This window comes from Trachurus japonicus, chromosome 10 (assembly GCF_045865225.1).
Source record: "Trachurus japonicus isolate A0001 chromosome 10, Traja_1.0".
Lineage (NCBI taxonomy): Eukaryota > Metazoa > Chordata > Actinopteri > Carangiformes > Carangidae > Trachurus > Trachurus japonicus.
This window is the reverse complement of record NC_140916.1, coordinates 859,545-880,617: the sequence shown is the minus strand read 5'-3', so window position 1 is coordinate 880,617 and position 21,073 is coordinate 859,545. Positions and strand designations below refer to the sequence as shown.

General features: G+C 43.1%; 3 protein-coding genes across 3 annotated transcripts in view; 2 read left to right on the top strand and 1 right to left on the bottom strand.

The window, feature by feature from the left end:
• The window catches only part of LOC146979224 (protein NLRC3-like), a 331,528-nt gene that overhangs the window by 121,584 nt on the left and 188,871 nt on the right, over positions 1-21,073 (top strand). The gene's annotated exons all lie outside the window — the stretch shown is intronic.
• On the bottom strand, positions 6,370-10,146 carry LOC146979233 (E3 ubiquitin-protein ligase TRIM21-like). Its single transcript, XM_085788956.1, has 2 exons — positions 10,006-10,146; positions 6,370-8,120 (listed from the first exon to the last, which is right to left on the bottom strand). Exon 2 carries the CDS (start codon positions 8,109-8,111, stop codon positions 6,480-6,482), a length of 1,632 nt encoding a protein of 543 aa, XP_085645082.1. The 5' UTR covers positions 8,112-8,120; positions 10,006-10,146; the 3' UTR covers positions 6,370-6,479.
• LOC146979232 (E3 ubiquitin-protein ligase TRIM21-like) lies at positions 13,973-15,685 on the top strand. The gene has a single exon (XM_085788674.1). The coding sequence runs from the start codon at positions 13,977-13,979 to the stop codon at positions 15,609-15,611; it is 1,635 nt and encodes a 544-aa protein (XP_085644800.1). The 5' UTR covers positions 13,973-13,976; the 3' UTR covers positions 15,612-15,685.

Genomic DNA, 21,073 nt, shown 5'->3' with positions numbered 1-21,073 from the left:
GAGAGCACATCTCTCCCACCTTAGCTTCTCTCCACTGGCTTCCTGTAGGATTTAGAATAGACTTCAAAATCCTTCTGCTGACTTTTAAGGCTCTTAATGATAAAGCTCCAACCTATCTGAAAGAACTAATCATTCCTTACTGTCCTACACAGAGAAAAATAGGGGTACAGAAGGGGGACATTTCTGTACTTCAAGGTACAGTTCTGTCCTACTGTAGCCTATAGGGCCAATTATTGTACTCTAGAGTACCTATGTGTACCTTTTGGGGGTAGAAAAGGCACATAAATGTTCCAGAATGGCAGAAGGTACATATATGTACTCCTAAGGTACACGTATTTACCCCCTAAAGGTACATTATCAGAGACAGTGTGTTAGAAAAAAATAGTAGCTTAAGTAGGAAAGTAGGGATAATAATTAAACATTCAACTAGTAATTATTTTGTAAATATATGTAATGGAGGTCTGTAGGTGCCCCAGTCACGAGGCACCAATAAGGAGAAGGTCTTGGCGAAGCGGTTAGCATCGTCGCGTCCGGTGCAGGAGGTCATGGTATCGATCCTCGCTCAGGGCAGGTCGCAGAGCAAACACACATACCGGTTAAATATATACCCAGGGTATATATGTACGAGTAAAAGTAGTACAAGTAAATATTGTACAAGTACAATTGTGCACCTTGCATCTAAAGGGTATAATACCCTTTAGATGCTAGGTGCACAATACTACTGTACTTAAAGCAGATATCAGTGGCACGGCCGTTTCGGCTAATGCTGTGTTCAAGGCAGGCTTTTGAAACCGTAAGTTACAGCTTCAAGTCACAACTACGACTTGGTAGCGTTCCAGGTAACCCGTAGCTCGTGTTTTTACCGTCCTGTTGTCTGTGAAAGTTCCCTATAACGGCCACTCGTAACTTCCGACCCGTGAACTCGTACCAGATCGAACTGGTATGACTTCACAGGAAGGAAAAACACAAAGTACGAGTTTCCTTGAACGCACCATGAGTTAGCAGCCCCCGCCCTTGTCAGGCATCAATTGGTCCTCGTGCTACGTCACCACATTCACGCGCATCCCTTGGCTGCACACACAGCCCTTCATGCCGTTCTCTCCCCTCATTGGATAACACTTGTATCCCACAAGGAAAATTTTCTCCTCGGGTTACAGCAGAGCAGAGTGACGGAGAGACTCGTGTTTAGGCTGAAATACTTCATGTAAGTGATTGCTGACGGAAAATAGGACTATTTAGGACTTATATTAACAAAAACATTCCACTGATATCTGCTTTAAGCACAGTTGTACTTAAACCAACACTAAGTAACTTTTCAACCTTCATATAATATTTTCATAACTTTTGTGATGGTACATCGACTTACAACAGATTGAATGACACCTCTGTCATGGCCTGAGGGGGTCTGTATCATTATGGTCTGTATCGCCTTCACTGGCACTAAGCAACTTTGAGGAGCATGGTAGGAACCCGGCTCTCACTTAAGTTTCACTTTCACTTTCGTGAGTCACGATGAGGAGGGAGCAGGCCATGCGGCACCTTTCTGTCGGATTGTGTATGTGTGTTTACTGTGAAATGATCAGCTGACCAGAAACTTAGTTCGGAAGTCTTCTGTTAATTTCCATGCACCGGGAGATCAGGATGTTTATGGCACTACGCACTGGTGCTCATGGGAAATGGAGTCTTCTTTCAGGCAAAACACTACCGCTTTGGGCCACTGGCGCCGCCAAACTCAACCAAAACTTAAAGTTTTTTAGTACTGCTTTTAACTGGTACATTTTGAAAAGGTACAAAAATGTACCGGCACCAATGGGTACAAAATTGTCTCTAAAAAAGGTACGCCTGGAGCGACAAGGGTTTGTACCCTTTTGAGTACATTTCCGTATTTCTATTTTTCTCTGTGTACCAGAGCACTCCACTCCCAGAACGCAGGTCTGTTAGTGACTCCCAATATCTCTAAAAACAGACTGGGAGGTAGAGCCTTCAGTTACCGGGCTCCTTTACTGTGGAACCAGCTCTCTCTATGGGTCAAAGAGGCAGACACTCTAACTACATTTAAGTCTAGACTTAAGACCTTCCTTTATGACAGGGGTTTTAGTTAGGGCTGGTTCAGGTAGCTCTGAACCATTTTATAGCTACGCTGCTATAGGCTTCCAGGGGGTACACACTACAGGATAATCAGGGCAATTTTTGTCCCAATGTCCCCTTTACGATCAAAGGGAAGGCAAGGCAAGGCAAGGGAAGGCAATCTTATTTGTGTAGCCCGGCCTCTGATATTCCTGTGGTGTGGGGTGTGTTCAGAGTGATTTTGTCAGGTCTGATCTGTTCGGAAGGCGTTGGAAGGAGAGATCGTAAATAACAGTTTAATATCTGCGACTAGAAATCCTGTAGTGTGTGGGGTGTTCCGAGAGGAGCCGAGCACGCACAGTGTGTAACGTCACATGTACCGGACCAACAGCTAATTAAGACGCGAGCTGAGTCAGCTGACTGACTTTTGTCTACCTGTTGCCATGGTGACTTGGGTATCAGGGCCAGAGTGCACAGCGCTATCTGTAATACTTGTGACTCATGCTGTAACGCATACAGCCCACATTCCCGCCGTCTCCATGACTTTTTCCATGGTCGTTTTTTGTTGTTGTTTTTGTTTTTCCAGTCAGTAAAAGGCCGAAAACAACCGCCGTTGCATCTTCCTGTTCTTCCGCCATGTTTGTTTACACTGAAGTCACGTTCCACCGCGCAAGCAGAGAGATATTGTGCGATCTGTCTTTTGTTTTCATCAAGTGTGTGGTCCCCTAATCCCGGAAGGTTTGAAGAATCCTGTAGTGTGTGTACCGGGGACGGCTCTACATTCCAAAACCCCCCCACTCCGAAACACAGCTATTCGGAACGTTCCCCCGAAACACCACTGTTCCGAAGTCTATGTTTGGAAAGGCGGGGTGTAACCGTGTGTACCCCCCTTTAGACTGCTGGGGGACACATCTGGTTACATGGAGCCCTCTGCTTCGCTCCTCCTTTCCTCTTCTCTTCTCTTCTCCTCTCCTCTCCTCTCCTCTCCTCTCCTCTCCTCTCCTCATGCACAATTTTGAACTTCCATTACTTTGCATTTTGTAGTTTGGCCTTGGTGTCTCTCACTCATTCTGTGTTAACTATTTTATATCTACAAGGCAAGGCAAGGCAAGGCAATTTTATTTGTATAGCCCGTTTTTACAAACAGTTTGTCTCAAAGGGCTTTACATGGCATCGTAACAACATCCTCTGTCCTTAGACCCTCACATCGACTGAGGAAAAACTCCATGGAAAACCCTTTTAACAGGGAAAAATCGGAGAAACCTTAGGGTGAGCAACAGAGGAGGGATCCCTCACCCAGGATGGACAGACGTGCAATAGATGTTGCTATAGGCTTAGACTGCATCAGGTTACATGGATATCTCTCCTCTCCTCTCCTCTCCTCCCCTCCTCTCCCCTCCTCTGCACCAACCGCTGCCTGCTTTATGAACCAGTCTGCCATCCATTACTCCCATTAAGCTCGCCACTCCCTCTGCCTTCATCAGCTCTTGTTTACTGCCCAATTCCACTCCCATGTTTTTCACATATTCCATGTTGTAAACTGTTTTCTTGTCTGTAACAACATCTATTGCATGTTTCTGTTGCTCACCCTGAGGTTTCTCCTGTTTTTCCCTGTTAGTTTTTCCTCAGTCGATGTGAAGGTCTAAGGGCAGAGGACGTTGTAATGATGCCATGTAAAGCCCATTGAAACAATCTATTTGTAAGATTGGGATATACAAATAAAATTGCCTTAAAGCTGCTGCTCACAAAGTGAATATGATGAGCTGTACTCACCAGTGTTTGGTAGAGACTCTTCACAAAGGACTCGCTTTATCTTTCTGTCTTGTCACTGCTGCAGCTCAGTCCTCGATCTCTTACTTTCATTTTCACTTCTGCACTGTGTCACTGAGCCTCTCCTCTCCGCCCCTTGCAATCAGATTGGCCATCCTGTGTGCTGCCTGATGGTCATTGATTTGTGGTGATGTCAATCATTGTGTAAAGCTCTTTACCACTATGTTCACTGTACAGAGCTATGAATACTACAAATACTATAAGATATTACTGTTCACTGTGAGAATTTGTGTTAAGGCTACCACACACATAAAGATAATCTGGCTGATTTTGCCCTGTTTTCCCCCTTCCAACCAAAGACAAAAATCGGCTGATTATCTTAAGAATCGTAAAGGGACAGTATGTAACTTATTTGGCTTTTTATTAGCAATAATCAAATACTGCTTTCATAAATACGTATTTACCAAAGTCCAATCACAACTACACACAAAAACCAGAACCTGCAGCTGTGTCTCTTCCTCATTATTGGAGAAATCAATTCAATCTGTCTTAAAAAGTTAGATGAACAATAAATCCAAACACAGAGGGACGGATAAGACAGTGTCCTCATGGTGTCTCCATATAATCTACACAGTCCAACAGTGTCTACAGGTTTGGGGACCCGATAAAGTGAGGGGCCGTTCTGGGGCCTTTAGTTGTTCTTCTTCTTGACTTCAGAAGTTGTGCAGACAGCTTCCTGTTAGTGGGTTTGACAATAAGCTGAGTTGGTTTGGTTTGTTACAACGTCAATATCACATGATTCACATGGTATTGATCACCTGGACTGTTAGCTTAGCATCATCAGACAGAATAATATTTATAAATTAATGTATTTTACCTGAAAAAACATTTCTGCTTCACAGTTTGACTTGTTTTTGAGTCACTGCTGACATCATCATTAAAATCAGCTGACGTCTCCCTGAAGGTCGAACATGTCTCTGACGCTGACGTATGAATCAGGTGAGAAAATCACACCACACACACACACACACACACTGCAGAAGATATGTTAATAAACATATTTATTGAGATGAAATCAGAGTTTAACAATTTATTGTAATAAAACCAGGACTCGACTGTTGAGGGACTTTTTGCTCCGATCATTCATCAATAACTAACTATGTTTCTCGTTTTCACATAAACACACATTTTTTACAATGATCCTCAAATATGGTTCAAACACTTGAGACAAATGTCCATAAACCAGGTCACCTGCTCTCAGACAGAAACAACCCCTTGTCACTCCTATAAATTCTGTAATATTCGCCTATCCAAGGCGTACCCAAAGTAAATTGAATGCTGTTCTTGAATTGTTTGGAGAATATGGATGGGCTTGGTCTCTTTTGAAAGGTATCACTCTGAAGTTTTTCCCCAAACTGAAATAATCACTATAAGTGCTACTATCATTGAGTAATCTAAGTGGGAGCACACTGAATTAGAATGTTTTTATTCTCGCCTGAATTTTTTTGTTGCAATCAGATGCCTGAAGATGAGTGTAGCTGAGAATTTTAGCTGGAAAACACAATGGGACTACAGCATGAAGCCTTACCTGGCCCCAGTTCAAATTTGATAACAATCCTGCTAAAAATGAGTATTTTACACATGTTTTTCTAAGTGTATATCTAGGCGTTTTCCTAAAGTTGCCATTGACAAACAATACATGCGCCAAAGTGCAGCTTTTGCAAAGTTACGCATGAAAATGGCGGTGCTGCCTTTTCCCAGGGACCGTGAATGCAGCACATCGTTCGTTTCGTAATTTCATTGGCTATTCAATGCTACAGTTGTCATCGGGATCCGTTTCTATTGGCTGAAGCCATTCAGCGCTGTCGGAGGGGATGTTCCTCATGAGACACAGCCACTCATTCGCTATTGCAGGCGGCAGCCGGAGAGAGGGAGCTTGTGATTGGTCGAGTGAGCTGTCAATCGAAAGGTCAGAGGGCAGCGCCATTTTGTAAAGTGAAATAAACATTGTTTTCATGTAAACGCCGGACTTATGAGGAGAAATAAACGGATTTACTGGATATACAATGCGTAATTTCATAAGATGCAGCAGCGGGATGAGGTTATCTACCGGTACAACCGTGTGTTTTGGACTAAATACTTTACTGGATTGGATTTACTGGACTTTTCTGAATGTAACGACACCAAGTTTGTGGGGAAACCCTGTGATCCTGAGCCTGCCCTGACACAAATCGTGAGTTATATCGGCTTTTTACGAACTTTGTTAGCATGTTTATAGTCTGATTCGAGTGTTGCTGTGATGATTATATTTAGGAATGGTCGGCATATCTTTAATCACAAGAGTTTTAGCTTTCCAACGATATGTGGCATGACTATTTCAAGTGAATGGTGACATCCTCTATGACACCTCCCTGATTAAAACCCCCCCGACGGCCCGCCGGCGGGCCGTCGGAATGGCAACAGGCTTTAGAATCTGATGGATCAATAAACAGTGACTCAGCGTATCAGGCCTCACTCTTCACTGCAGCTTCAACAATAATATTCATAATACAACACAATAATTAATCAGATGTTTTCTCTAGAAACAATGAGTTTGATTTTCATTAAACACGAAACAGAAAAAAATAAATCATTGAATTGGTCTACTCAGTTTGATTGACAGGACAGATGATCAGAGGGGCAGAGTTGTCACCTCCAGCATTACCACAGGGATTGAAGAGTGGGTGTAGTTTGTCAGTGAAGCAGCAGCCAGTGAAGGAGTAGATGAGAGCTGCAGCATCTACATCATAAAAGGAGACCAGACCCTCCTCATAATTCACAAACACCCCCACCTTCTCAGGACCAGACCTCAGACTGAGACGGACTGGGGGGTCAACACCAGCTATGCACTCATTTCCAGGTTTCAGACATATCATCCAGTAACCATTCTGAGGACTCAGTGTGATGATTTCCTTCCTGTTAATAGACTCTCTGGCCACTCCCACAATCCACAAAGTTTTTCCTTTGACATGAACCTCAAAGTAAAATCTGCCTGAAGAGAAACTCTGTTTTCCGAGGACAAAAGTATTATATTTAATTCTCTCTGGGTTGTCTGGGAGTTTCTTCCTCACATCACCACAGTGAACTTGTTTTCCATCATAAGACAGGATGAGCCAGGGATTCGCTGTATCAGAATCCAGAGTCACATCCACTGCAAACTGCTGGACTCTCTTCATCTTCATATTTTTGATCTGTCCACGGAGCTTCTTCTCCAGCTGAGTCACAGCTCTCACCACAGTCCCCTCATAGGATGGACGGACTCTGACCTGTGTCCAGTCCTTGGTGGGTGCAGCAGCTTTCAGGGATGGGAAGCTTTGGAGGAGGTGGAGGTGGTCTTCAGAGAGTGAGAGCTGCTCCACCTCAGTGCTTCTCTTCTCCAGCTCAGAGATTTCCTGTTCCAGCTCTGTGATGAAGTCTTCAGCCTGTTTCTCTGAGCTTTTCTGTTTCTCTTCGATCTCCTTGATGAGCTGCTTCAGGCCTCTGTCAACAGACTCCTTCAGAGCAGTGAAGACCTTAACACCTTCTGCTTTCTCTCTGTCTGCAGCAGCTTTACTGATCTTCACTGACTGTTTCATCTTCTCAATCTTCAGTCGTCTCTTCTGGATCATCTGCTGAGTTTCAGCCTCTGTCTTCTGCAGCTCTGCCTTCTTTCCTTCATATTCTTCTCTCAGAGGAACAAACTCATGAGTCTTGTGGTCTAAAACAGAGCAGAGCATGCAGACACATGTCTGGTCGGTCTGACAGAACAGCTCCAGAGGTTTACCGTGCTTCCTACACATCCTGTCCTCCAGATTCTCCACAGGCTCCATCAGCTGATGTCTCCTCAGACCTGACAGTGTCAGATGAGGCTCCAGGTGAGTCTCACAGTAGGAGGCCAGACACACCAGGCAGGACTTCAGGGCCTTCAGTCTGGTTCCAGTGCAGACGTCACAGGGAACTTCTCCTGGTCTGAAAACTTGTTGCTCTGAGCTGCTGCTGCTGGTTTTCTGTTGAGCTTCACGTCTGAACTGAGCAACCATCTCAGAGATGAACCTGTTGATCTCAAGCTGAGGCCTTGTTTCAAAAACCCTCTTACAGATGGGACACTGACACCTGTCACTAACGTCCCAGTGCTGAGTGATGCAGCTCTGACAGAAGTTGTGTCCACATGATGTGGTGACTGGATCAGTGAAGACATCCAGACAGATGGAGCACAGGAACTGATCTTCAGACCTCAGGTGACCAGCAGCAGACATGTCTACACACTGAGGGAGGGAAAACAAACACAACAGTTTAAAATAATGTGTAGGTAGGGTTGGCTATCTTTTCTGGAGCTTTCTTTTTTTTACTGAATTGCATGAAATCCTCTTCACACCCCGACTGTAATCAAGCATTTAAATTTAATTTTGTTCCAACAAAAATGAAAAAAGTCAATCACCTGTGGAATGGACAATCATGGAAAAACACCTTTCTATTATTTTGAACATCACATTCAAGCCAATTTGATGGTGATGTGTCAAACTTCCATCTGTCCTTCCCTTCCTCCTCTCTGTGTGGTCAGTCTTCAATGAGTTTGCTACAGAAAAAAACCCACCAGTAATCCAATGCACCACACTCCAGTCAAGTATGTGCCAATGTACCTCTTTAAGGTGGATGTTTGATGGTTTATTATGATGTCAGGTGTTTTCTTACCCATGAATGAGCCATGAAAAACTGACAAAGAGTTAGCAGTGCTGTGCAGTGAATCCCCACTCCATGTGTGACTCAATACTGTCTGGCGTAGTGGGGCTTCATCCTGATATGAACCCAGTGCTGAACAAGCGCTGAGCCTTCCTGCACTCTGGAGGCGTGGCTTCACAGAGAAGTCTGAGGAAAGGGGCATGGACTTTTGAATTGTGTGTTTCTAAAATGTGGCCTGCTAGAACAATCTCCAACCTTTAAAGAGCCCATATTATGCAAAATCCACTTTCTACAGGTTTTGTAGTGGTCCTATGTGTTCCCGTGGCCTTTCTATGACGCCTGGAGGTGAAAAAAGTCTGTTCACTCCCTTAATTGATTTCTACACTTTTTTGAGATCGTGTCTCCAAAGGGGCGAATTGGAAGTGCTGGCAGACTTGACGTCAGGATGCGCTGAACTTTCAAGTGACTCCACCTCCCGGTACTTCCTTATACTCCCCCTGGGCCAGTCTGGAAAAACGCGAGCTCCGCCCGCTGACACTTTTCCGGAACAGCGACACACAGAGTCTTACAAAATGTATATGCTGTTCTAAATTAAGTTTATTAAACAACTAGTGACGTTTTGTCATTGAACTCCATCCTGTGCTTTTCCAAACCAATAAATGTGAAATGTAAACAACCTATCAGAGAAGAGGAAGTTAAGACCAGACTAACCAATCACTGATCTCCTGAGCTGTTGATGAAGAAGCAGAAGCAGCAGACTAAAGTTGCTTCAATATTATCATTTGATCCATATTGTAAATACAATTTTCCAAACAGGATTAACAAAAAAATGTTCTGTGTAGATAATAGGATGTAAAAATCCCATTGTTTCCTATTATTTACTGATAATTAGGCTACTAAAAACTTGTTTTTGCATGTATTTTGTGTGTGTTGGCATATAGACACAAACATTTACTTCATAAAAATCACACACTGACATATTTAATTTATATTTATATTGTGTATAAGAGGAAGATCTCTGGAGGTAGAACTGTTTTTGTTTTGAAACAACTCGACCGTCTATTAAACATTTGATAATCTCATATTTCCTGTTTTCCAAGCTACACTTAGTGACAAGGACACTGTATTTCCTCTGGCTGCTTCACAATAAAAGCATGTCGCTCTTATTGTGAAAGAGCAGCAGGAAGTAGAGAGTGATGCAGCTGTAGCAGGTGATAACTTGACGGCTCTAAAACCAGGAAATGAGGTGAAGTGTAGAGAGAAGCTGAGAGTTATAAAAGTCCTGAGCAGAGACACAGAGACAGTTTAAAGTGGACTATAGTGTCTCTGTGGACAAACAGCCTCAGGTCTGTTGTGAGCCAGTTCACTAGAGTCAGTGTGACATGAAGAGAGTGAAGCTTCAGCTGAGTAGAGATAAAGCTCAGTGTTAAAGCTGCTGCTCACACAGTGAATATGATGAGCTGTACTCACCAGTGTTTGGTAGAGACTCTGCTGTGTTGCTGACAAACTCCTGATGGACTCACTTTGACTTTCTGTCTCCTCTCAGTCCTCGATCCCTCACACTTTAGGTTTCACTTCTGTGACGTTGAGCCTCTCCCTGTTGCTCCTCCTCCTCCCCCTGCAAAGGTGGAGCTGCACCTGACAGGTGGGAGGAGTCAAGTGTGTGAGTGACAGCTGCTGTTTATCTCACTCACACACTTGACTCCTCCCACCTGTCAGGTGCAGCTCCACCTTTGCAGAGGGAGGAGGAGCAACACAGGAAACAGAGAGAGGCTCAACGTCACACAAGTGAAAGTAAAGAGTGAGAGATCGACGACAGAGAGGAGACAGAGAGTCAAAGTGAGTCCACCAGGAGTTTGTCAGCAACACAGCAGAGTCTCTACCAAACACTGGTGAGTACAGCTCATCATATTCACTGTGTGAGCAGCAGCTTTAACACTGAGCTTCATCTCTACTCAGCTGAAGCTTCACTCTCTTCATGTCACACTGACTCTAGTGAACTGGCTCACAACAGACCTGAGGCTGTTTGTCCACAGAGACACTATGGTCCACTTTAAACTGTCTCTGTGTCTCTGCTCAGGACTTTTATAACTCTCAGCTTCTCTCTACACTTCACCTCATTTCCTGGTTTTAGAGCCGTCAAGTTATCACCTGAAACAGCTCTCTACTTCCTGCTGCTCTTTCACAATAAAAGCCAAAACCTTTTATTGTGAAGGAGTCAGAGGAAATACAGTGTCCTTGTCACTAAGTGTAGCTTTCAAAAGGAAATATCAAATTATCAAATGTTTAATAGACAGACTAGTTGTTTCAAAACAAAAACAGTTCTACCTGCAGAGTTATGTTAGTTTGTGATTTTTATGAAATGTCTGTGTATATACAAACACATATATACACATACATACATGTGCAAAAAAAAATGTGTTTAATAAATCACAGTAAATAATATTAAACAATAGGATTCTTTTAAGTGTAGCTTTCAAAACAAGAAATATAAGATTTTCAGGTATTTAATAGACAGACCAAGTGTTTCAAAACAAAAAATAATTCTTTCTGCAGAGTTATTACAACTTAAATATAAATTAAAGATATCAGAGAGTGATTTTTATAAAGTAAATGTCTGTGTGTATATACCAACACACACAAAATACATGCAAAAACAAGTTTTTAGTAATTATCAGTAAATAATAGGAAACAATTGGATTTTTACATCCTATTATCTACACAGAACATTTTTTTGTTAATCCTGTTTAAAAAATTGTAATTGCAATATGGATCAAGTGATAATATTGAAGCAACTTTAGTCTGCTGCTTCTGCTTCTTCATTAACAGCTCGGGAGATCAGTGATTGGTTAGTCTGGTCTTAACTTCCTCTTCTCTGATAGGTTGTTTACATTCCACATTTATTGGTTTGGAAAAGCACAGGATGGAGTTCAATGACAAAACATCAGCAGGTGTTTACAGTAATAAACTTAATTTAGAACAGCACATTTTGTAAGACTCTGTGTGAAGGATTAATGTTTATACAATTCAAGTTAGAGAACCAGATTCTTAAAGGTTGGAGATGGTTCTAGCAGGCCACATTTTAGAAACATACAATTCAAAAGTCCATGCCCCTTTCCTCAGACTTCTCTGTGAAGCCACGCCTCCAGAGTGCAGGAACGCTCAGCGCTTGTTCAGCATTTTTTTTATTTTTAAAAATGTATTTAGCACAAACAATATCATATAAAAAACAACATGAACAATCAACATGACAGGGATGTGCAAAGGGGAGTTATGAAACCCAAAAGGTCGTATATGAAAACCTCACCCACATATTCAAAAATCTAATTTGTTACAGTTTAAAAACAATAACATAGGAAAATAATTAAACAATAATGAAAAAGAAAAGTAAGTGATTAAACAGTATATATGAGGAAGTAGGGGGAAAAAACCATACATAAATGAATAATACAAAACAAAAATAATGAATGAGATGATAAGGAAAGGATAAGAAGTGAGAGAGAGAGACAAAAGAAAAACATTGGGTTCATATCAGGATGCAGCCCCACTATGCCAGAGTATTGAGCCACACATGGAGTGGGGAACTCTTTGCCAGTTTTTCATGGCTCATTCATGGGTAAGAAAACACCTGACATCATAATAATCCATCCGACATCCACCTTAAAGGGATATTCCAGCGTAAATTTAACCCATGGTCCAACGCACTGTGACATCGAGTTAGACCCCCCCTCGAGAGATGAAGTCTACTGACCGCTAGCTTCTCTAATTATGCAACTTTAGCAATGACCGCACCATAACAAACAGCGCAGTCAATTTCTCTATGCGCAAGCCGCGATAAAAAAGCCACTCATAACCACAAATAATGCTCAGAACAGCACCAAATGTCATCAACAGTACAAATAGGGTCCCAGCCCATAATACGAGGCATCAAACATCTGTTAGCTTAGCCTGGTTTCTATTGAAAAGAGACAAAAACAACTCACCCGCTCTCCTCCAGTTATACGCTACGCAGCAATGTTCTGCGTCCAGCATTCTATTGCTAGTGTGAGTCCAAGTGTTCCGTGCTTGAGTACCGTACACTTCCCTGGCCCAGTACTGTTGGGAGAGGTGTGCTTGGGCACGGTACACTTGGTCATGAATGTGAGCACAAGCACGTAATGCGCTTTCGGTTCGTTCTCCACCACTTTTCTGCAATTGTGTGTAAACAGCAGTCACTTAACGATTATGTCGTGCCATGCGTATGTCAACATCGCTAGCTAACATTGCTTTGAGTAAGCTTCAAGATAACCATGACAACCGGTCAAACAGACAGTTTACCAACACGGAGAATGCACACTTAAAGTCCCCCTCCCGCGACCCTTTTTGGTCATTTTAAAACCAGCAGCTCATCAGCAATGCACCTCTGGAGGATGGGCGGAGACTGCTCTGCTCTGCACCCGCCCAGTCACCTCCTCGCACCCCACCCCCCGCACGCTGACAGCTGGACATTGTACAATTACAGATTCAGCGCGTTTAGTGTAAAACTCCACACTGGGATTCGATCCCAGACTGGAACATAGGTGCAAGCAATTTTGCACTTCCTTTTCTGCTGATATGTGCTCTAACACAAGAAAAATGCCACAGGAACATGTGAAAAGCACGAAAAATACGATTTTCATGGGAGGGGGTCTTTAACCTGACTGCAGAAAGAAAAGGTGTTGTTCTTCATGTAGTCAGGTTAAGCGTGCATCCGCCGTGTTGGTAAAGAAATAACCCCTCTATATCAACGTGATGACGTATGTGTCGGAGGCAACCGTGCTTGAGCACGCTTGGGTTCAGGGTAGTGTGAGTGCGGGCCAGCGGGGGACAGGGGAGGGGGGGGCATTTGTGCTTCAGCACGGTACAGAACAACTGGCCCTAGTGTGAGTGCGCCCTAAATTACGACCTTTCGAAATGGCAGACCTCTTTCAGGTTCGGAATGGCGCCCCTTTTTCAAAAATAATTAAGGCATTCCGAAAATGGCGCACTGGAAGCAAACATGTCAGATTCCTCCTGGCAGCACAAACATTCAGTTTAAGCGGCCATTGGCAGGCAGTGACCACACATGACCACTTGAATCCCCCAGCACCGAGATTCCACCGGCAGATCTCCCTGCCGGAGAGTGGGGGAGTTGTTTTCGTCTCTTTTCAATAGAAGCCAGTCAAAGCTAACAGGTGTTTGATGCCTCGTATTATGGGCTGGGACCCTGTTTGTACTGTTGATGACGTTTGGTTACTGTTCTGAGCATTATTTGTGGCTCTGAGTGTCTTTATGATCGCGGTTTGCAACTAGAGAAATAGACTGCGCTGTCTATTATCGTGTGTAAAAAATTGTGTAAAAAATGCTCCAGAAAAAGATCGCCAACCCTACCTTCATATGATTTTAAAGGAATTTGTGTGTTTTGTCTCCCTCAGTGTGTAGACATGTCTGCTGCTGGTCACCTGAGGTCTGAAGATCAGTTCCTGTGCTCCATCTGTCTGGATGTCTTCACTGATCCAGTCACCACATCATGTGGACACAACTTCTGTCAGAGCTGCATCACTCAGCACTGGGACGTTAGTGACAGGTATCAGTGTCCCATCTGTAAGAGGGTTTATGAAACAAGGCCTCAGCTTGAGATCAACAGGTTCATCTCTGAGATGGTGGCTCAGTTCAGACGTGAAGCTCAACAGAAAACCAGCAGCAGCAGCTCAGAGCAACAAGTTTCCAAACCAGGAGAAGTTCCCTGTGACGTCTGCACTGGAACCAGACTGAAGGCCCTGAAGTCCTGCCTGGTGTGTCTGGCCTCCTACTGTGAGACTCACCTGGAGCCTCATCTGACAGTGTCTCGTCTGAGGAGACATCAGCTGATGGAGCCTGTGGAGAACCTGGAGGACAGGATGTGTAGGAAGCACGATAAACCTCTGGAGCTGTTCTGTCAGACCGACCAGACATGTGTCTGCATGCTCTGCTCTGTTTTAGACCACAAGACTCATGAGTTTGTTCCTCTGAGAGAAGAATATGAAGGAAAGAAGGCAGAGCTGCAGAAGACAGAGGCTGAAACTCAGCAGATGATCCAGAAGAGACGACTGAAGATTGAGGAGATGAAACAGTCGGTGAAGATCAGTAAAGCTGCTGCAGACAGAGAGAAAGCAGAAGGTGTTAAGGTCTTCACTGCTCTGAAGGAGTCTGTTGACAGAGGCCTGAAGCAGCTCATCGAGGAGATCGAAGAGAAACAGAAAAGCTCAGAGAAACAGGCTGAAGACTTCATCACAGAGCTGGAACAGGAAATCTCTGAGCTGGAGAAGAGAAGCACTGAGGTGGAGCAGCTCTCACTCTCTGAAGACCACCTCCACCTCCTCCAAAGCTTCCCATCCCTGAAAGCTGCTGCACCCACCAAGGACTGGACACAGGTCAGAGTCCGTCCACCATCATATGAGGGGACTGTGGTGAGAGCTGTGTCTCAGCTGGAGAAGAAGCTCCGTGGACAGATGGAGGAGATGAAGATGAAGAGGGTTCAGCAGTTTGCAGTGGATGTGACTCTGGATCCTGACACAGCAAATCCTAAACTGATCCTGTCTGATGATGGAAAACAAGTTCACTGCGGTTATGTGAAGAAGAATCTCCCAGACAACCCAGAGAGATTTTCTGAATGGTTTAGTGTCTTAGGAAAACAGAGTTTCTCTTCAGGCAGATTTTACTTTGAGGTTCAGGTGAAAGGAAAAACTGCCTGGTATGTGGGAGTGGCCAGAGAGTCAGTTCACAGGAAGGGATGGTCCTCAATGAGTCCTGATGGTGGTCTCTGGACAATAAGGTTGTCTGGTGGAAATAAGTACATAGCTGGTGTTGACCCCCCAGTCCGTCTCACTCTGAGGTCTGGTCCTGAGAAGGTGGGGGTGTTTGTGGATTATGAGGAGGGTCTGGTCTCCTTTTATGACGTAGATGCTGCAGCTCTCATCTACTCCTTCACTGGCTGCTGCTTCACTGACAAACTACATCCACTCTTCAATCCCTGTGTTAACGATGGAGGTAAAAACTCCGCCCCTCTGATCATCTGTCCTGTCAATCAAACTGAGTAGACCAATGAAATGACTTGTTTTTTTTTTCATTTTGCCTCAAATCAAGTGCTCACAGACAAGACATCACGTATTCATCATAGAAACAAAAACACTAAATCGGTAAAAGAAAATAAATGTGGAAAAATTAAGAGAATAAAATATTTGAAAAAACAAACATTTTGCCTATTTGTTCTTGTTTTTGTTTGTTTTTTTCTATTGGTAAAGGTAAAGGTAAAGGTACTTTATTAGTCACATATACAGCTAGTACAGTGAAATTCTTTCTCTGCATTTAACCCATCCCTGAGGAGCAGTGGGCAGCCACGGTGCAGCGCCCGGGGACCAACTCCAGATTATGAGCCAGTGCCTTTGGTCAGGGGCACTGACTGGATTGTAAGATCCAAACTGTCAATCAAGTGGTTTGGACGGGCTTTCCTGTCCAGGACGAACAGGAGAAACAGGAAGTGGACAGACACATCATGATGTCAGTGTGGAGCAGACAGGTGTTTCCTCCTCTGGCAAATCAGTCTCTGCACATCAGAGGGGAGACGATGATGAGGAGAATGATGATGATGATGATGAAGATGAACCGGTGAGCGTCAGTCAGGCTGTAACACTCAAATCAAAATCATTTATTAGTCTCCCGTGGTAGAAATTTCTCTCGGACAGAGAGCAGTGCTGCTTCACAACAAGACAAAAACAGTACAAAAGAACAGCTGCAGGAAAGAACTAAAAACATACAGTAAAATATAGGTAAATAGGTAGATAGGTAGGTAGTTAGGTAAAGAGACTGAATGATGAGCTGAGGTCCACGCTGCTGTGACATCACCACACTCACACCTGAGCTCTGTTGCAGGTCAGAGGTCTGGTCCCTCTGTAACTATGTCTGTTGTTTCATCTGCCTCAACAGCAGCTTCATCTGCCCTTTTACATCCTCCACAGTCTAATCTCCAGAAACCAACAGCCTGCAGGACTAAAGTCTGTTTAGAACCATCTCTGAGGTGGCGGTAAAGACGGTGGCGGTCCTCAGGTGCTCCTCTAACACACTGTCCAGAGACGCCACAAGATGTCGTCTCATCACGGCCTCCCAATGCCACTTCAAAAACACCACGGGAGAAAATATTTCTGTTGTTATCCACCTCTTCACTGTGTTTTCTCACTGTGATCCTCTGTTCTTCTTCCATCTGCACAGCCATGCTCGTCCTGCCTGGCATGGCTGCACAGCAGTCGACTGTAGACCACTTTCAGGGTTTTAATACATAAAAAAAAAATAAAACATACACAACAAATGGACTAAACATTTTTTCAAGACACTGGAAGTTTACAAAGACTGAAAATATACAGTGTCTATAGAAACTCATCACACCCCTTTGAAATATCAACAGTATTGGTCATACAGCCAGAAATCATTGAACTAAATGTTGTTGTTTTTTCACTTTGATAAGGAGGTTTATATTGTGTATATACAGCTCATAAATGTAAGATTGTATTTATTCTACTTTCCAGGGTGTAATGTGACAAAAGCTTAAGATTGTGTAAAGGTTATGAGGAATTTCTAGAGGTACATACAAACTGTATGTAGGTATGTCTATTGATTGATTCTCTCATCTACCAAAATCAGTTTGAACTGAAAAATGTTGCATCTTGTGTCAAATATTAAAGCAGAAGTAAGTGATATATTTGTGTTAATATAAGTCTTAAATAGTTCTATCTTCCGACAGCAATCACTTCTATAGAGTGTTTGGTCTGAAACACGGGTCTGTCAGTCACTCTGCTCTGCTCTGAGCCCAGGAGAAAACTTTTATCGTATCCTACAGTTTTTATCCAATGAGGAGAGAGAACGGCATGCAGGGCTGTGTGTGCAGCCAAGGGACGCCGTGAATGTGGTGACGTAGGGACGAGGACTGTTATGGTGCGTTCAAGGAAACTCGTAACTGGTGTTTTTCCGACCTGTGAAGTTGTAGCTACCAGTTCGATCTGGTACGAGTTCACGGGTCAGAAGTTACGAGTGGCCGTTATAGTGACTTTCACAGGTAAAACAGGTCGGAGAAACACGAGTGGGTTGCCTGGAACGCTACAAAGTTGTAAGTTGTGACTTGAAGCTGTAATTTACGGTTTCAAAAGCCTGCCTGGAACGCAGCATTAGCCAAAACGACCGGATCGCTTACTTCTGCTTTAATCCTGTGCGTTCGCCTCGTTTGTTCGCCTCCGAGCCTGTACCGATCAGCGATCTCCCGTGTGGTCCCGCTGGAGCTGGCCTGAATTGACTGTTGACTGACTGACTCAGACTGACTCTGACTGGTGCGCTTTACCGACTCCCCCCTCTGGTGCGTGTGAGTAACTGCCGATTGATTTTTGTTGGATTATTTTTGCTTTGGTTTTTCCCCTCTTTTTGATGACTGCTTTGGGTTTTTTCTGACATTTTCTGTTTTTCTGAAGATCGGATTTTTTGTTGAAAAAACTGAGAAAGAGACTCGTTAAAAGAACTGTTTATTGTTTGTGAACATTGAAATATATTTTGGTACAAAAGAAAACAAAAGAAACCTTGGTTGTGTCCTGTTTGTCCTTGTGCTTGTGCTGGGTTCAGTGTTTGAAGGTGTTTTTTAATGAAGGGTACATATTTGAAAGTGATTTATTGAAAGTGTGTATCCTTTGTGTGGGTTAGTGACACAGACTTTATTGTCAGGACTCTGACGCCTGACTGGCACCCCAGCATTAATTAAACCTAAAAAGTTGCACTAAGAAACCGTCACAATCAGGCCTTCAGCCTATACTGTATATGCCTGCTACCTGTCACGCCATTTCTCTAGTTGCCTGAGGAAGACCACGTCTGGTCCAAACATTGCAATTATCCAATAAATGGGAGCCTTAATCCAGTGTGCGGATATTCCCTTTTTTTCTTTTCACTCTACAATGGGCTCTATGCACACAGCTCCACTACTGACCATTGTGACTACTCAGACACACCTGGATTAATCAGTGTGTCCAATAATGTAAGACAGGAAATAAAAGAGCAGCTTTAAGTTCAGGAAGTAGTGGAGCTGTACATAAAGCCCATATAGCCCAGATTGATGGAGGCTGCAGCAGTGGTTGACCTTCTGGAACTTGATCCCATCTCCACACAGGATCTCTGTAGCTCAGTCAGAGTGATCTGTGTGTTCCTGGTTACCTCTCTAACCACGGCTCTTCTCCCCAACTGTCCAGTTTGGTCAGATGGCTGCAGCTCTAAGAAGAGACCTAGACGTCTTCTATGTAAGAATGATGGCGGTCACTGTGTTCTTACAAACAACAAGTGCAGCAGAATATTTGTGTAGCTTTGTCCAGATCTGTGCTTTGCTACAATTCTGTCTCTGAGCTCTTGGGGCAGTTCCTTCAACCTCATGGATCTCATTTTGCTCTGATATACAAATGGTTGTAAAGCCTTATTCAGACAGGTGTGTGCCTTTCCAAATCATGTCCAAACTATTTAATTCAACACAGCTGGACTCAAATGAAGGTGTAGAACCATCTCAGATATGGATAAAAGAAACTGACAGCACCTGAATGACCTACATGAGAGTCAGAGCAAAGAGTCTGAATACTGATGTTCAGGTGATATCTCAGTTTTTATTTTTTTAAATTATGAGAATTTGCAAAAAAAAATTTAAAAAATTCTAGGTTTTTGCTGTCATGATGGGGTCATGAGAATTTTTATTTTTATTTATTTATTTTTAACATAAAGCTGCAAAATAAGGGGTCTGAAAACTATCCCTACCCACTGTATATTCTTTCCCAATGCGCCAACCTAGTGTTCAAACACAAAAACTACATTATGGCTGCAACATACAACTACACATTTGTCCAGTGATGATGACAAGTGAATACTTTATACTGTAAAATGCTCCAGTTAGCATACAGCGTGTCAGTGTGCAGTTGTTTTTCCTATTTTAATTGTTGTAGAGCTTTCACATGAGAAACTGATTTTTATACCAACAGAAAATGAATTCCACTGTTTAAACAGCATTGATGAAAAACATAAAAATAAAAATGCCAGAAAGTTAAAACACAAATAACACAGTAATAGTTTCAATTAAACAGATGGAATAGATGAAATATCAACTAAATTCAAAATATCTGAGCATTGTGTGTGTGTGCACCCTTACATCCTACCCAGGTGAGGAATATAACATTTTAATGAAAAGCATAGAATAAAAAAATATTGTGTTGGTCTCTTTTGCTGCCAAATCCACAACAAACTGCGCTGCACCGTGTTCTGACAGCTTTCTATCAGAAGCAGCATGAACTGGTTCAGCAGACTTTTTTCATTTGTGAAAAAGCATGACGTTACTGGGTTACAATTGGGGCGTGGAGAGGATTTCAAGCAATTCAGTAAAGAATGTCACAGAATAAGATCTCCAACCCTACCTTTAATTCTCCTTATTGATCACAATAAGTCACGTACAAAGTAGGGGTGGGGGAAAAAATCGATATTGCAATATATTGTTGTGCTCTCTGTCGCAATAAATAATCGATACAATGACGGCAAATATCGATATTTTGTTACAACACACATTATGGATTTACCCCGTTGTCACCGTCAGTACTTTTTTTTTTTCACCGTCAGTACTTAATCTCTCCTGTCCTTTTTGTGGGGGCGCTAATCCCGTAAATGAGGGTAAAGTAGGCGTGAGTAGCGGCAGAACAACAGAACAACAACAGAAGAAGAAGACCCACCCGCAAGTTTCCACTCTAAAGTGTGGACCCAATTTGGCTGTTACGAAACAGATGACAGGAGAACACTGGATAAAGAATATAATCTGCAAGAACTGTTTTGCGAAGGTAAAATATACAGCAGCCAACCACACAGACAGGCATGTGTCTCTGTGTGTGTGTGTGAGTTACTACGGTTACCGCAACGCTCCCGTCCCCCAGATATTTCTGCAGCTGGATTTACATGATCCGGTCTGAGACATGAAACTCATGGACTGAGGAGTCGTCCCACTGCGTCTGCACGTCACACCGACGGTCGTACATTTGTAGGAGGAAGTTGTAGTTGCTGTTGCTGTGGTTGTGTGCGACGTAGAGCTGCCGCTTCCACTAGCGAGTTTTTTGTTTTTTTTCCCCAATCGCCCGTTCATTCAGCCTGGTGGGGGAGGGGGGGGGGCGGCGCTGTCTTATAATGTTACAGAAAAGCTGCATGTTTTTTCTCCTCATGTCCTACACTAGAGAACTTGTTCTTCTTATCACCAAAGAGGCTGCTCTCTCTCTGACAGCTGATTTTTAAATACCATGAATGGAAAATTACATAAAACAAGTTGCTACTGACTTTTAAGTATGATAAAGCACTGTCCTGGTTTACATAAGACATGTTATTAATGTTCATGCACTTTAATGTCTCCAGCTGTACGGTGTTTATTCATTTGTACATTGTACGAAGTTTTGGAATAAATGCATGAGAATTTTTCCTTTTTATGTTTTTTTTTCCCAGTCACATACAGTATATCGTG